We start from the raw sequence: 18,403 nt of genomic DNA, 5'->3' as shown, positions 1-18,403 counted from the left end.
TAGTTAACAAAAAATCCCACTATAAAAATACCGTGTTGACTTGATCCTCATCAAACAGTTCTCTCATTCTTAGTCCTTGGCCCTCCACAAATCTCAGCTACTTTTCCTCAGCTAAAAAACCACCTCAGGAATTCCTTTTAGCCATACAAGTTACAACAGAGAGTACATTTTATCAACACTAATTAATGGCTTTCTTCTCAGCTTTTTCGAATTGCTTCATGCCGTCGTTGTCATCACAACGGGTTTCCGATGATGCTGGAGGCTCTTCTGGAGTGAAAGCGTCAAAGGAATCCAAATGCAAATCAAAGTCTTCATCAGAAGCTCCATTAGTAGTCTCTTACTTCCCCAGTAACTCTTATCTATCTCGCTTGTGATCATATATATTGGTTGTTTTATATCTCTCTCGCTTGTGATCAAAATCATGATCAAAAGAAGCTCCATGAGTGAAGAACGTTGGCAATTATAGCGACCAAGAATCGAAAGGATGTTTGAAAAATATCTGGAGTGGAAACAGGGGAACCACACGTTGGCAATTATGCATATGGTCCCTAGCTAAAAAAACTAGCATGAGTTACAGATGGTAACACATTAATTGGAGGCCAAATGTCACTTTTGGTCCTTATAGTTTGTCTCATTTTCATTTTTGGTCCCTGTAGTCTTAATTCATCACTTTTACCATTGTAGTTTCATGATTGTAGCAATTTAAGAACAATAAAGAATTCTGTCAATTATATTCACACCGTCAGTGTATTTATGTCCAATTATACCATTTCTACCATTTTATTCAAGTTAAAACTCTCCATTTTATGTTAGGGGGCGAAAATGGGAATTTGGGTTTAGAGTTCTTCCTTCTTCTTTTTTTCCTATTTTTTTTTTTTTATGATGAAAACATTATGGGCCTGATTTCATTGTGGTGTTTCTTCTTGGGCTCTTTTTAAAATAAAAATATTTGATCTTTTCATTTTTTTTAATTTACTTTTTTTTTTTCATTGGTCAAAAAAATAAAAAATCGATCCTGATGATGACTATCACATCAAAAAAATTACTATAAATGTTAGGGCTAACGTCAAATGACCCTTGAATGTTTGGGGTCATTTTTAATATAGGCCCCCAAGTTTCAATTTCATCAATTCACATCCAATTATTTTTAAATTTGATAAATTTAAGGGTTAATTACAATTTAGTACCTCGTGGTTACACCCTTAAGACATGTTAGTCCCTATCTTCTTAATTTTTACAATTACATACCCCGATCTTTTAAATTTGTTACAATGTGGTTCCATCGTTAGGGTTTCCATCAGATCTCTCCGTTAGTTGCCTATGTGGCATTTATGGGTTCCACAATTTGGTTTTTTTATATTTAGGTGTAATAAAATATTTATATAAAAATCAATTAAAAATAAGAAGAAAAACCCACACTAACCATTTTCTTCACTGTCCAATGGAAAAAGAAAGAAACTTTCTTCGTCGTCTTTGTCTTCATCGCCAACGTCACACCACCCATTTTCTCCTCAAAAATCTGAACCCTTTTCTATCATGGAATAATATTTATCGATATATATATGGAATGGAACATTCAATTCTTTTTCATTTATAATTAAATTATAATTTTTCCGAAACACTAGAAACCTCATAATTAATCTTAAAATAAAAATAAAAAGTAAGAAATTTTACTAGGAGAGTTCAATATTGTTTTCTATCAAGAAAGCAATGATTAAAAAGGCCCAACTCCTCGGTTTAGTGAACTTGCACATTGCTTCTTTAATTAAATATCTTTAATATTCAGTCAATTTTTACATAAAATTAAAATAAAGCACCATCTTACGTTTTTTATATAAAAAAAAAAGAGTATAATTGATAGTCTAAATTATAGGGGAGAGGAATTTCTCATACACACACAATTATGATGTCATGAAAGTTCGAACTTGAGCCCTTTTCCACTCAGTTAGACCTCGTTGGCACACCATTTTTCCTTTAAGTAAAACTCAGCAAGAACATTCAACATAATTTTGTGATTAATCCATACGTTGTGTGGTCAAAGCAGCCGCGTACAGTTTGATTAAACTTGACATTTCAATTCCGTGCCTGCATGTTAAACAATAATCAATGTCCCATTTTCATCTCACTATATACCAACAACCTCCTATTTTGGTTATATTACTAAAGCTCCCTTTTAAAAAAGTCATCATGCATATGCAGACAATAATTCCACACAAGGACCCATCCATTCCATTATTTTTCTATAAAGGACTCAGAAGTTAATAAACTGTATGGCCAATCCAAGGTGAAAATGTCTACCGGCCACCTATTTCTGAAGCCTCCAATTGGTGACCAGAAAAGAGTCTCTGAGGATTCTAAAGCGAGCATCGACCAAGAAAACAGCAACAACTCCAGGTCCCCATCAGTGAGTTCCAAAAATAGTGCCACTCTCCTCCAGCCCAAGAAGGAGAGAGGAAAGAAAAAAAACGAATGGCAGAGGCGGCAATGAGTTCAGAATTGCTAAGAATACAATAAAGGGGAGTAAATCGGACAGGGTAGGAATTTTTGGGTTTGGTAACAGCTACACGTATAAAAAAAGCCATGGCAAAGAAAAACAAGTTGAGTCCAGTGAAGAAACCGACTCGGCGTCCAGCAGCGAAGAAGACGAAGAAGCAGTGAACTGAGGTTGTGCAGTCTGTTTTTAATTTATGCAATATTAAAAATCTTTCGTAATTTGGTGAGATTATGTTATTTTATTATATGGACTCTCTTTTCTATTTATTAAAAATAAATTATTAAAAGGCGTTGTTATTGCCATTCCTAATTAGCGATAAAGTACTGATTCCTTCACTGCGTGACATCGTGGTTTTTGCTTGTAATTTTCCTCTTTCCGCATAAAAAAAAAAGGTACTGATTCCTTATATTCTAGTTTCATTCATTTGACTGATCGATGCAAGTTTCGTCAAGAGCTTCCTACTGAAAATGAGATTAAAAGATAAAAAAATATATATAAATAAACCAAGGGCAAGAGATCCAAACAATTTCCAATTTTATATTTTACTCCTAAAAAGATCACTGATTAAGCAAGTGAACAAATTGAGCGAAAGGAAATCAGGAATCACGGGATCCCTTATGGCTCACGCCAACATATATGTCCACAACATCAGCCTAGCTTCTTGGAAATTCACATGTTGTTGAATTTATCAGGATTTCAAAGGCAAACAGAAGACGTTTATGTTAGAATTAGTCAAACTTCAGCTTTGACGCAGCCAATTAGCTTTCCATATGTATATGGAATGGAACATTCATTGCAACTTGACATTTCGATTCCGTGCTGTGCAAGTTAATCAATAATCAATGTCCCATTTTCATCTCACTATAAAACACAAATGAACGACATTCATATATCAACAACCTCCTAAGGTAGTCTACAGAAACAATACTAATACAATTAGCCTTTTGATCGCCTCTTTTCCCGAACGTCCCTTCATTAATCTATCTAGTCTACACATTGCAAGAGATCTCAAGCATGAAAACACGGGCAGTTTTGTCAATTGCTATGCCATCACCGCAGGTGTCTGATGAAGAAGGAGGCTCTGCAACTGCAAACTTGCCTTGTTCGGAGAACTCCGAGAAAATCCAGTCAAAATCATCATCATCTTATCATTCTCGCAGAGTGTTTAATTACTACAAGGAGATACTAATAAATATCATGAAGGGTATCTGAATGGTATAATTGCAGAGATGAGTAACTCGGGAAATATAGCTGTTTAAGTTATAGGGGAATTTCTTAATCAGGGGTGGTACGTTGGACAATTAATATTTAATTTTCTTTTTTTAATCAATTTTTAAAATTCTTGGTTTTGATTTTGATGTTTATTTTCTGCATGAATAAAGAAAATTAAATATTAATAAGTAACAGGGGTCTGTCTGCTGAAATTGAAATTATAAGGACCAAAAGAGAATCATGTTTGAACTATGGCATTGCAAGTGATCACTCTGTTAATTAACAAAAACAAACGGAATGATGATTTGGACCCGATTGCTAGGCCTGGAAAATGGGCCGGGCCGGGCCAGCCCGGCCCTAAGAGGTGTGAGCCCAAGCCCTAATTAGTAACGGGCTTTTTCAGCCCTAAGGAGTGATCGGGCCGGGCCGGGCCAGCCCTATGTCAAATATACAAAGCCCAGGCCCTACCCATGGGCCTAACATTTTCGGGCTTATGATCGGGCCTATTTAGCCCTATGAAATGGGCCATTATTTTATGCTTTATTCAACTCATTTCCACTTCTTTATGGCCTCCCACTACCCGTTGTCTGCCTTGGATTGGATGCCTTTATTTCTTTCAACTTCCGACTTTCAACAAAGAAAAGTTGCTTTACCAACTTTTGTTCAAAACAAAGTTGGTACTTTTAAGACAAGTTGGCAGACAATGTTGTTCCAAACTTCTCACCAAAAACAAAAAAGTTGTTCAAAACAAACTTGTCTAGCGGATAGAAATATAAAAATATACTATCATATAATATAATTATAATTAAATTAATTAATTAATTATAATCGGGCCGGGCCGGGCTTTTAAAGGGCTTAGAAATGAAGCCCAAGCCCTACATTTAAGCCTTCGGGCCGGGCTAAGCCCGTCCATTACTTCGGACCGGGTAAGCCCACACATCAAAAAATCGGGCCGGGTTCGGGCTAGCCCATCGGGCCTAGGCTTTATTTCCAGGCCTACCGATTGCAATATGAAGTTAAGAAATTATATAAGATATAATTGCATGCAAAATCTAAAAAGCGAACCCAACTACAAAAATGTATTTTATGTATTTAGCACTCATATATTTTTGAAAATATTGAGAGTATTAAGAATCTGTTAAGCATTTGGGAGAGTTTTTATTTATTTATTAAAATACGATAGAATTTTATTAGATCTATAAAAATCAAGAGTACAAAGGGCACAAACCGTAAATGGAGTCGAGATGCAGTGGAAATCAAGAGTACAAATGACACAAACCATAAATGGAACCAAGATGTGGTGGAAAGCAATGATTAAAAAGGCCCTACTCCTCGGTTTAGTGGAGAACTTGCACATTGCTTCTGTAATTAAATCTCTTTAATATTCAGTCAATTTTTACATAAAATAAAAATAAAGCACCATCTTCCCTTTTTTTTTAAAAAAAAAAAGTATAATTGATAGTCTAAATTATAGGGGAAGAGAATTTCTAACACACACACAATTATGATGTCATGAAAGTTCGAACCTAAGCCCTTTTAGCACACCATTTTGCCTTTAAGTAAAACTTAGCAAGAACATTCAACATAATTTTGTGATTAATCCATGCATTGTGTGGTCAAAGCAGCCGCGTACAGTTTGATTAAACTTGACATTCATATACCAACAACCTCCTATTTTGGTTATATTACTAAAGCTCCCTTTTAAAAAAGTCATCATGCATATGCAGACAATAATTCCACACAAGGACCCATCCATTCCATTATTTTTCTATAAAGGACTCAGAAGTTAACAAAATGTATCCAATCCAAGGTGAAAATGTCTACCGGCCACCTATTTCTGAAGCCTCCAATTGGTGACCAGAAAAGAGTCTCTGAGGATTCTAAAGCGAGCATCGACCAACAAAACAACAACTCCAGGTCCCCATCAATGAGTTCCAAAAATAATGCCACTCTCCTCCAGCCCAAGAAGGAGAGAGGAAAGAAAAAAAAGAATGGCAGAGGCGGCAATGAGTTCAGAATTTCTGGGTAGGAATTTTTGGGTTTGGCAACAGCCATTTTTAGGACGTTTCTTGTTAATTGTTAAACCGACAACCTGGGAGAGCTCCGTTAAATGTCTCTATTACCAAATATGCAGACATAACTGCAGAAAAAAGGGCAGTAAGTATGCCACTCAAAATTTTGAGAAGCTTATCGAGCATCATTACCTAAATCAATTGACTTCCATTTTTAGGACGTTTCTTTTATATTGATTCAGACATCCTTTCTTCAACTGTGTAAAGGAAAGCTTTTCAAATACCGTTTGCTACCGGTTCTTCCTTTTCCACATTTTTTAGACATTCTTGAGATACAGTAAACGTGGAAGTTGTTTAAAACTAATAAAAAGTATCATCAACGTAGACAAGTTTACTGAAAAAATCGAAACAAAACGTTAACCATCAGACATTAAAATTGCATAACACCAGGAAATCAGGAATCATGGAATCATAAGCGTTTCAAGTTGTATAACACAAAACATACAATAGTGCAGAGAACAATACATAAAGTAGAAAATTAATTAATCTGCAACACAAAATACATCCTCTTCTTATATTAGAAAACTAAGGCATCCAAATCTTCGATTTGGCTTCCTAAGGAAGACACTGGTTAGAGCAGAGTCAAACAAAAGAAGCCACCAAAAGACGGAGTGCCTGCAGTAAGAAACAAGATTGATCAACACATATGAAAGAGATTATATAACTGTCACAAATAGATCAACCACTTTCAACACATGCTAGCTACTTGGGCTTTAACCATGTTGAATAACAACCGTGGTCAAGCAGCAACATTTTATTGAAAATTCATCATAAACCAACTGCCTAAAATTTCAAACAAAATAGAAACTCACAGCTAAGGATTTAACTAGAGTAGTTTAAGATAAATTACGAATGATAAACATAAACGATATATATAACTCACCTCCTTCTTGCCCACTTGAGCAACTTGTACCTCAATGTCAGTGACAGGTACGTTCAATTCGAATAAAATTGACAGGCCAAGAATTGCAGAGATCGGACTTACGTTGAGAATGTCGGTTATCATGAACATCGCTGGTCCTTTCAAAAATCTAAGAGCGTTATCGTCTTTGTTAGGGTTTAGGGTGGGATTTGGGGTCTATGAATTCAACTGATTCCACTTGTTTATTAGAGTGGATAAGGCTGGTATCAACAGCCAGCCGATACGAGGCTTCCTCTATTCCCAAAGGATGGTTCTTTCTTATAGCCAAATCCAGGGAGAAGCTTGGGACTCACTAGCATTTTCTTATGGTTATTTGACTTCAAGCATTCCTCATCAAGATCCTGGACACTTTTGTACAACTGACCAATGCATCTTTTCATAGAGTTATCCTGCACTGCATCTGTTTCACAATAAACTCGAGTGGAAGAGTCAAGAAACTGAAGAGTAAATTAACAAACTCCTCCCCTGCTTCTGCATAATAAACCGTCTTCCCAGATTTGCTAACTATGAGCTTAATAGAAATCTTTTCTTCTTCCTCATTCGAGATTCAACATATATTTCTTGATCAAAATTTTCATTGCTCAATTCTGGGAGGGGTGCATGCTTCAGCAGAGTTCAGTGGAAGGCATCTTTGATACTAACGAGCACGTAAGCAACTTCAAAACCTGAAGAAAGTGAAAAGATCATGAGAAACTAGCATTTCATTTCTTACTAGAAAATTAACTTTGGCGGTATAACAGATCATTTACCTCATCAACTCCTACATTGACTGTCAACTCCTCAATGCTATTCCATCCCGTGAATCCGAGGTTCTTAACTAAAGAAAAGCTTGTAGAAGTAAATGGGGGCATCACTTGTAAATCATCACTAATTATAAATCTGGCTGGACCTTTTACAAAGACCTCACCATCTTCAGCACCAGACACTGGAAGGGTGGCCTCCGTGTCCATTAGACGCTTACAACGATTACAACGAGCCGTTTGGTAATAACTAAAAACAAGACTGCTCCGAAAATTTCTGCAATGTGGATTAGAACGCGTAAAGTACCGCGTGGGTTCGCAATCATCAAATTTCAGTTTGAGGTTGTCCAAGAGATATTCTGTCCTATTGCGGGGACGTAACAGCATGGCTCTACATTCTTCAGTTCGGAAAAGCTGTGAGTCAAAACTCTCCACACTTCCATATATGTTGTCCATGCAACCAATTCCCAAGGGAGTTAGGCGGTGCCTGGGCGCCCGCCTAGGCGGCCTAGGCGGGTCTACGCGGGTTTAGGAGGACAAAGGGCGGTTGAGGCGCGCAGGGAGTTAGGCGGCGCCGTCATTTCACCCTAATCATTAGGGGTAGGCGCCAGGGAGTTATGCGGAGCCTGGGCGCCCACCTAGGCGGCCTAGGCGGGTCTAGGCGGGTCTGGGTGGGCGTTTTGCCGTTGAGGAGCGGACGAAGGTCGGTTGAAGCGCGCATGAGCCGCTGCTTGTTGGGAAGAAAGATGGAGAGACAGAGAGATGAAATCGAAACACAGAGAGGAAGGAGAAGGCGACGCTTGTGAAGAAGAGATATATGACCTAATTTTTAATATAACTGACGGGTTGGGTTTTGTAAAATTACCTTAAACATTGTATTAAAATGGGCCTATTTTTATTTTATTTTTTGCAGTTTTTTTTAAATATCAAGGTTACTGAAAATACAAAAATAAAAGTTAGATAATATCAAGGTTGGAAAATATTAAAGTTTTCTTTTATATATCTTATTATTTTGCATGATTTTGGTACAAATTTATAATTTATAATACAAAATAATTTTTTTTTTTTTTAAAAGGGTGTCGAGGCCCCAATTACTCCTCTAGGCTCTAGACCACGCCTGCCGCCCACCTACAACCTACACATTTTTCGAACATATATTAGAAAAAGACAAGCATATATATGAAAATGGTCCTTTTCCAAATAAAGCCCACACCTTTAAGACACCTGAATGCAACATTGAATGCCTAATCGTGACTCCTAGTTGGGATGAGTTGTGAGAAAGATGGAACTTTAAGAAAGAAAAAAAAAGAATATGATGTCTAGAAATAGTAATGGCACAAAGAGTAAACCATTAAATCCCATATCAATATTTTTGCATATAATTAGTCCAAACAGCTCAGCATCATAAGTACATTTAGAAAAAAAGAAATACACATGAAATTCGAAGTTCAAACCTTTTCGGGTAAAACTGCCGAACTAAATAATGAAGCTAATGAAAACACAAAGACTTAATCGAAAGGCTTGCAGAAAGTAATATAAGTAGGAAAGGATCATGAGTCTGGAGAGATATTACAGGGAGGATCACTTGAGTGGGGGTGCATGTTATGACCCTCCATTCGTTGCTTTTGAAAAGGGAAGCATTCATTACTTGACTAGGAAGAAATCTCCAGCTTCACCACAACCTGCAGATTCCAATCTCTGAAATTAAGCATAGCATTCTGACTTCAACTTCCAGCTAAAGAGGTGTTAATGGAATCTCCAAAGGAGGCATCAAAGGCAAGAGCTTGTGATGTCTTCATGAACACCTCATTAATTTGAAATTATCTGCTTGCATGGTCCTATGGTTGAATCATACACTTATCATTGACTGAGCATCTGATCAATGCAAAGGGAAGTCTTTGGCTTCCATTGTTTAAAGGATTTTGGTCTAGCAGGCAGCAGCAGAAGCCACTGTGCATGGTATTCGGATTTGGAATTGGTACATGATCAAGCTTCAGTAGAGTTTCAGACAGAGGTTTCTTTGATACTAATGAGCGCAGAAGAAAGTTCAAAACATGGAAAAACAGACCATGAGGTCAAAACCACAAACACTACAGTTGCATTAAAAGAAAAATAAAACAATTGGCAAACAGCATTCAACCTCATGAACTCCTATATTCATGGCTCCAAGCTTTGTAAATACAGGATTGCTTCCCACCGATAACAGGGACATGTAAATCATCAGTAATTATGAAACTAGTTGATTCTTTTACAAAGATGCCCCCACCTTGCTCAGCACAGGATGAAACCGAAAGTGAGCACTTCAGATTCAAGCATCTTCCACATTGACACAGAACACCTTTGTAATGACTTCTTGACTTATTTTCGAAGTGGCATTGCCAACTATCACACAGAAAGTACCTTGTCTGCTCATCATTGTCAATTTTCAGTTTGATGTTTTCACAACGAGATTAATTCAACCCCATTGTGGGGACATAGCAACATCTCTTTACATGCTTCAGTTTGGAAAAGTCCCCAAACACTGGCAGACAAATTATTCATGCAACGTGATACTGAATGTTTAGTGTCATGCCTGACAATTGTTATCATTGGTATTGTCAAGAAACTCAAGAGAACATCAATAAAATCTTTATCAGACTCTACGAAGATAATTTTGTTGCTCCCCTTGTCCACCACGGCCTGCAAGCTTATAATATTCTTCACAGTTTTATCAGCCATTTATAATGTAAGAAAGTACAAAGCGGTAAGTTGTTTTTCTGCTTAAACATGAAAGGACTTCAAAATATAATTCAAGTATGGCAAAAGAGAGACAAAATTTTGCAGAATTAATAGCTTGGAAAACAGGTCAGAGATTCAGCAGATAAACAAGTATATAATTGAAATCTAAAACCAGCGACCAACATTTTTATCAACATGGCTAGTCTGATCCTAAGTTACGTAGTCCATGAGGAGATTTTGAATGAATAAAGTTTTGGGAAAGCTTCATGAAATTCACCAGTCTTTCTCAGTAAATTTGCAGGTCTGCTTTTCCATTTCTGTTTTATATTAATCTATCTTCTAATTAAAGTGAAATTAATATAACTAGTGGGAAAATAAAATTAGGCATTGATCGACAGGTTCTCCTGTGCAGGAAAGGAAAAGAGCTCTTTCAGTATGCAAGAAATTAATGGAAAATTATAATGGAAAATGCCAAACAGCTCGACATCATAAGTACATTTAGAAAAGAAAAAAAAAGACATGGAATTCAAAGTTCAAACCTTTTAGGGGAAAACTGCTGAAGAAAAGGATGAAGCTAAAGAAAACACAAAGACTTAAAGAAAGGGCTGCATAAAGTAATATATGTAGAAAAAGATCATGAGTTTGGAATGATGTCAAAGGGAGGATCACTTGAGATGAGGTGCTTGTTATGACCCTCCATCCATCCTTAACTTTTGAAAAGGGAAGCATTCATTACTTGACTAGGAAGAAACATCCCGCTTCATCGTCACCTGAAGATTCCAATCTCTTTAACTAAGAATAGCATTCATAAATAAGAATAATACAATTCTGAGAAGAGAAAAAAGCAAATAGCCTACATAAGAGGCATCAGGTCAATGATGAAGCACAATTCCATTAAAATATCATAATTCTGCCATAGACAATAAAATTTCTAAAAATCCAGACATTTTTAGACCAAAGATATGTTAACTTTTAAGACTTACCTTAGGATAATTGCACCAAAAAGTTATAAATAAAAAAAAAAAAAAAATCCCCAATAAAAAGCAAAAACTACAATGCAGTTATTATTTTATAACAAAACTTTTAAGGAAACATTAAGACACTACCATAACCACTGCAAAATAAAATTTAATAAATTGGTAGAAATAACACAAAAATCTGGTGATGCCAATACCATTCATTCATCCAAATCCTCTTTCAATCCTTGTTCTTGTTTGTTTGGTTTCTTCCACAATGAAATTGATTGGGTGCCAAACTAAGCAAAATTTATCCAAGTAAGGAAATTAAAACAAAATATATAGAACATATGACATAGTGTTGCTTCATTTACACTCCACCAAACCCAAATCAGTTTTTGTTTCTTTCTTATTATCAAGCTCTTTCACAAAACCTCCATGTCGATCTAATAACAAATTTACAGGCTACAAAATTATAAGTGTAGCTGATCATCCAAATATAATGAAACCATAGTCAGCCCAGATAACAAAACAATTGTTAATCACTAACAAAAAAGCACCTCCAAACTCAAATCTTATATCACAAAAGGCAAAATGAGAACAAAATCTACATCAAATACTTCAAAATCAACTTCTCAAACCAAAACATAACTAAAAAATTGAAATAAGAATCTAATCTAGAAAACACATACCTCACCAGATGAAAAACAGGGCTTTGTGTGAGAAGAAGGAAGATGAGAGAGAGGGTGTCATCGTCGATGGAGCAAATAAGGAAGAGGAGAGAGAGCGGGCGTCGTCGTAGTTGATTGAGCAAAGAAGGAGGAGCAGAGAGAGAGGGCATCGTCGCATCGTCGATGGAGCAAAGAAGGAAGGCGTTGTCATTAATGGAGTGAATAAGGAAGAGGAGTGAGAGAGGGGCTGAGATCTAGTTTTAAAGAAAAGGGTAAAATTGTATTTTACCTTTATAATTTAGACAAGGCCACATTCGTTGGTTCTCCTCTTTGGGCATATCAAAAATAAAATTTGATTCATAGGTATTAAAACCCAAACAAAAAATACTCTATATCTCAAATCCTAATTAGTAAAGATTGTTATGTCTAATACCTAATTTTTCTTTAATTTTTTAACTTTGCCATAGCAATTACCCATATAAAGAATTTAGCATTTTCACGTTTATTACTCGTATTATACATGTACGTATGTATTTTTCATATTTAATAAACATGTCTTTTACAAAATTTTCAAGAATACACACAAAATTCACGTGTTATATACAGAATTTTCACATATTATTGAATAAAAATAATATAATTTCAAGAAATAGTAGTGCCGCGCGGCTATACTCTTTTTTATTTTTTTACTAAATAGTATAGCCGGGCGGCTAAACTCTCGGGTATTTTTCAAAATAGTATAGCCGAGCGGCGATACTCAGTTGTTGTTTTTTTTTTAAAACAAATAAATTGGATAGGCCTCCACTTAGTTTTCTAAAAAGATTGTAGCATTTAAATGCTAACTGAGACTACTACAACAAGCGATGAGGTTGATCAAATCATAAATAAGAATAATACAATTCCAAGAAGAAGAAGAAAGCAAAGAGCCTACATAAGATGCATCAAATCAACCGTGTAGCAAAATTTCATTAAAATTTCAGAATAAAGAAACTTCCACCTCCACTAGCAATTGAACAGGTGAGTAATATCCCTAGCACTGACCTAAGAAAGTACAAACATAGAACTAAAGGCTCTGCATACTTCCTTGATTCTATAAGAGTTGGGAATAATTCCCACATACTGCTGCGAAAGTTCTCCTGAATCCATAGGACCAAAACACTCGAATCAAATTCGATCTGAAGATGGTGGAGGTTTCTCTCAGTATAGCCAGACGACAGCCAAGAAGGGCTGCTTCAGCCTCAGCATTGGCGGCAGATGAGGCGATGGTAAGATACTAAGAAGGGTGAATCCCAGACTCCGATAACCTTTTTGTAAAAATGGGCTAGAATCATATATATGAGTTTAGAAGCTGGATTTCAATAGAGGAACTAATCACTGTTTGTACCTCCTGATTGCCAGAATTTTAATGGTATATTTTTCCCCCAGTAACACAGTTAGATACGAAGCAAGATGAAACCAAGACAGGGCACACAGATACAAAGCAATATCTCACAGCAATCCAACAATCATAAGCGTTTCAAGTTGTATAACACAAAACATACAATAGTGCAGAGAACAATACATAAAGTAGAAAATTAATTAATCTGCAACACAAAATACATCCTCTTCTTATTAGAAAACTAAGGCATCCAAATCCTCGATTTGGCTTCCTAAGGAAGACACTGGTTAGAGCAGAGTCAAACAAAAGAAGCCACCAAAAGACGGAGTGCATGCAGTAAGAAACAAGATTGATAAACATATGAAAGAGATTATATAACTATAACAAATAGATCAACCATTTTCAACACATGCTAGTTACTTGGGCTTTAACCATGTTGAATAACAACCATGGTCAAGCAGCAACACTTTATTGAATATTCATAATAAACCAACAGCCTAAAATTTCAAACAAAATAGAAACTCACAGCTAAGGATTCAACCAGAGTAGTTTTAGGTAAATTACAAATGATAAACATAAATGATATATATAACTCACCTCCTTCTCCCCCACTTCAGCAACTTGTACCTCAATGTCAGTGACAGGTACATTCAATTCGCATAAAATTGACAGGCCAAGAATTGCAGAGATCGGACTTACGTTGAGACTGTCGGTTGTCATGAACATCGCCGGTCCTTTCAAAAATCCAAGAGCGTTATCATCTTTGTTATGGTGGGATTTTGGGTCTATGAATTCAACTGATTTCACTTGTTTATTAGAGTGGATAAGGCTGGTATCAACAGCCAGCCGATACGAGGCTTCCTCTATTCCCAAAGGATGGTTCTTTCTTATAGCCAAATCCAGGGAGAAGCTTGGGACTCACTAGCATTTTCTTATTGTTATTTGACTTCAAGCATTGCTCATCAAGATCCAGGACACTTTTGTACAACTGACCATTGCATCCTTTCGTAGAGTTATCCTGCATCTGTTTCACAATAAACCCGAGTGGAAGAGTCAAGAAACTGAAGAGTAAATTAACAAACTCCTAATAGAAATCTTTTCTTCTTCCTCATTCGTGGTGTCTCCTTTCATTTGAGATTCAACATATATTTCTTGGTCAACATTTTCATGGCTCAATTCTGGGAGGGGTGCATGTTTCAGCAGAGTTTCAGTGGAAGGCATCTTTGATACTAACGAGCACGTAAGCAACTTCAAAACCTGAAGAAAGTGAAAAGATCATCAGAAACTAGCATTTCATTTCTTACTAGAAAATTAACTTCGGTGGTATAACAGATCATTTACCTCATCAACTCCTACATTGACTGTCAACTCCTCAATACTATTCCATCCCGTGAATCCAAGGTTCTTAACTAAAGAAGAGCTTGTAGAAGTAAATGGGGGCATCACTTGTAAATCATCACTAATTATAAATCTGGCTGGACCTTTTACAAAGACCTCACCATCTTCAGCAACAGACACTGGAAGGGTGGTGTCCGTGTCCATTAGACGCTTACAACGACGACAACGAACCGTTTGGTAATAACTAAAAACCAGACTGCTCCAAAAATTTCTGCAATGTGGATTAGACCACGTAAAGTACCGCGTGGGTTCGCAATCATCAAATTTCAGTTTGAGGTTGTCCAAGAGATATTCTGTCCTATTGCGGGGACGTAACAGCATGGCTCTACATTCTTTAGTTCGGAAAAGCTGTGAGTCAAAACTCTCCACACTTCCATATATGTTGTCCATGCAACCAATTCCCATGGGAGTTAGGCGGTGCCTGGGCGCTCGCCTAGGCGGCCTAGGCGGGTCTAGGCTGGTTTAGGCGGACGAAGGGCGATTGAAGCGCGCAGGGAGTTAGGCGGCGCCGTCATTTCATCCTAATCATTAGGGGTAGGCGCCAGGGAGTTAGGCGGAGCCTGGGCGCCCGCCTAGGCCGCCTAGGCGGGTCTAGCCGGTTCTAGCCGGGTCTGGGTGGGCGTTTTGCAGTTGAGGAGCGGACGAAGGTAGGTTGAAGCGCGCAAGATCCGCTGCTTGTTAGGAAGAAAGACGGAGAGACAGAGAGATGAAATCGAAACACAGAGAGGAAGGAGAAGGCGACGCTAGGGAAGAAGAGATATCTGACCTAATTTTTAATATAATTAACGGGTTGGGTTTTGTAAAATGGCCTTAAACATTGTATTAAAATGGGCCTATTTTTACTTTTTTTTATAGCAGTTTTTAAAAAAATATGAAGGTTACTGAAAATACAAAAATAAAAGTTAGATAATATCAAGGTTGGAAAATATTAAAGTCTTCTTTTACATATCTTATTATTTTGCCTGATTTTGGTATAAATTTATAATTTATAATACAAAATAATTATTTATAAAAGGGGTGCCTAGGCCTCGATTACTCCTCTCTGCTCTAGGCCCATGCCTGCCGCCCACCTACTGCCTACGGATTTTTTGAACATATATTAAAAAAAGAAAAGCATATATATGAAAATGGTGTATCATAAAATACAAATGGGACATGTAAAAATATTTTATTTTTATGAAATATTTTCATATGTCTTATGTGTATTGGATGGTACACCACACATTTGGGGCTGAGCTATAGCAAGGCCTGTCATGGCCCTGGGCACCCATTTAATTTTCAATCTATTGTAATATATTATAAAATATATGATATAGCAATACCATTACTGCAATTAGATTTGTGTTGACCCTCTCAATTGAAGATGAAAAACCTATGTGGAAGTGACTTTGAAATTTTGGCCCCTCCATGCTAAGAATCCTTGCTCCGCCACCGCCAGACAATTGGTGTACCTGAACATAAAAATATTTATCCTCCCCCTCCCCCTTTCTAACTATGATGAAAAACAAAAAATAATAACTAGGAAGAAATCTATGGCCCCACTATGACATGAAGATTCTAATAGCTGGAATTAAATATAGAATTATGACCCTTTTTTTTTTATTCGATCGATATTCTATTCTAATGGGAGGGGGCACCCACACAATGGGATTCAAATTGATGCCATGGAGTTCGTTGAATTATGACTCTTTTTTTATTCCATCGATATTCTATTCAAAGGGGAGGGGGAGGGGGAATTCTATTCTAAGGGAAGGGCACACCCACAATGGGATTCGAACTGATGTCATGGGGATTGCAAACAAAGACCTCAACTACTGAGGTAAACACCCACTGGCAAATGTAGAATTATGACTTTAAACTTCAGCTAATGAAGTGTTAATCGAATCTCCAAAGGACACTTTTTTTTTCCGAAAAAAAATCCAAATCCCCTTTCAATCCACAAAATCTGGTGATGCCAATACCATTCATTCATCCAAATCCCCTTTCAATCCACGTTCTTGTTTGTTTGGTTTCTTCCATAGTGAAATTGATTGGGTGCCAAACTAAGCAAAATTTATCCAAGGAAATTAAAACAAAATATATAGAACATACGACATAGTGTGTTGCTTCATTGACACTCCACCAAACCCAAATCAATTTTTGTTTCTTTCTTATTATCAAGCTCTTTCACAAAACCTCCATGTTGATCTAATAACAAATTTGCAGACTACAAAATTATAAGTATAGCTGATCATCCAAATAAAATGAAACCATAGTTAGCCCAAATAACAAAACTATTGTTAATCACTAACAAAAAAGCAACTCCAAACTCAAATCTTATCACAAAAGGCAAAATGAGAACAAAATCTACATAAAATACTTCAAAATCAACTTCTCAAACCAAAACATAACTACAAAATTGAAATAAGAGTCTAATCTAGAAAACACATACCTCACCAGATAAAAAACAGAGCTTCGTGTGAGAAGAAGGAAGATGAGAGAGAGGGTGTCGTCGTCGATGGAGCAAATAAGGAAGAGGAGAGAAAGCGGGCGTTGTCGTAGTTGATTGAGTGAAGGACGAGCAGAGAGAGAGGGCATCGTCGCGTCGTCGATAGAGCGAAGAAGGAAGATGAGAGAGAGGGCATCGTTGTCAATGGAGTGAATAAGGAAGAGGAGAGAGAGAGGGGCTAAGATCTGGTTTTAAACAAAACAGTAAAATTGTATGACAGGCAGGACCTGCCCAGAATTTTCACAGGATTCGTCCCGGGTCCCGAAGAAATTCGGGATAGGGGTCATGTGGAAATTCGGGGCGGGTCCTGTCATTGTATTTTACCTTTAAAATTTAGACAAGCCCAAATTCGTTGGGCCTCCTCTTTGGGCATATCCAAAATAAAATTTGATTCATAGGTATTAAAACCCAAACAGAAATACTCTATATCTCAAATCCTAATTAGTAAAGATTGTTATGTCTAATACCTAATTTTCCTAATTATAATTTGATGAAACTTGACATTTCAATTCCGTGCCCATCAATGTCCCATTTTCATCTCACTATAAAACACAAATGGACGACATTCATATATCAACAACCTCCTAAAGTAGTCTACAGAAACAATACTAATACAATTGGCCTTTTGATAGCCTCTTTTACCGAACGTCCCTTCATTAATCTATCTAGTCTACACATTGCAAGAGATCTCAAGCACGAAAACACGGGCAGTTTTGTCAGTTGCTATGCCGTCTCCGCAGGTGTCCGATGAAGAAGGAGGCTCTGCAGCTGCAAACTTGACTTGTTCGGAGAACACCCCGAGAAAATCCAGTCAAAATCACCATCATCATCTTATCATTCTCGCAGGGATGAGTAACTCGGGAAATATAGCAGTTTAAGGGGAATTTTTTAATTAGGTGTGGTACGTTGGACAATTAATATTTAATTTTCTTTTTTTAATCAATTGTTTAAAATCTTGGTTTTGATTTTGATGTTTAATTTCTGAATGAATAAAGAAAATTAAATATTAATAAGTAACAGGGGTCTGTCTGCTGAAATTGAAATTATAAGGACCAAAAGAGAATCATTTTTGAACTATGGCATTTCAAGTGATCACTCTGTTAATTAACAAAAACAAACGGAATGATGATTTGGACCCGATTGCAATATGAAGTTAAGAAATTATATAAGATATAATTGCATGCAAAATCTAAAAAGCGAACCCAACTACAAAAATGTATTTTATGTATTTAGCACTCATATATTTTTGAAAATAGTGAGAGCATTAAGAATCTGTCAAGCATTTGGGAGAGTTTTTATTTATTTATTAAAATACGATAGAATTTTATTAGATCTATAACAATCAAGAATACAA

The 18,403-nt window shown here is 36.6% G+C and overlaps 1 protein-coding gene and 2 pseudogenes across 1 annotated transcript; all 3 read right to left on the bottom strand.

The window, feature by feature from the left end:
* Window positions 1-6,191: 6,191 nt before the first annotated feature.
* On the bottom strand, window positions 6,192-9,378 carry LOC148296206 (uncharacterized; annotated as a pseudogene).
* Window positions 9,379-9,515: 137 nt separating this feature from the next.
* LOC148296205 (uncharacterized) lies at window positions 9,516-12,027 on the bottom strand. The gene is given in 3 exon segments (XM_088249582.1): window positions 9,516-9,893; window positions 9,895-10,928; window positions 11,807-12,027. Coding segments are annotated over 2 exon segments (576 nt in total). The 5' UTR covers window positions 10,159-10,928; window positions 11,807-12,027; the 3' UTR covers window positions 9,516-9,581.
* Window positions 12,028-12,623: 596 nt separating this feature from the next.
* LOC110746244 (uncharacterized) lies at window positions 12,624-14,897 on the bottom strand (annotated as a pseudogene).
* Between the last annotated feature and the right edge of the window lie 3,506 nt (window positions 14,898-18,403).

Source organism: Prunus avium, chromosome 2, assembly GCF_965620075.1.
Source record: "Prunus avium chromosome 2, drPruAviu1.hap1.1, whole genome shotgun sequence".
NCBI lineage: Eukaryota > Viridiplantae > Streptophyta > Magnoliopsida > Rosales > Rosaceae > Prunus > Prunus avium.
The sequence above is the reverse complement of the archived record's forward strand: the minus strand, read 5'-3'. Positions and strand labels throughout refer to the sequence as shown.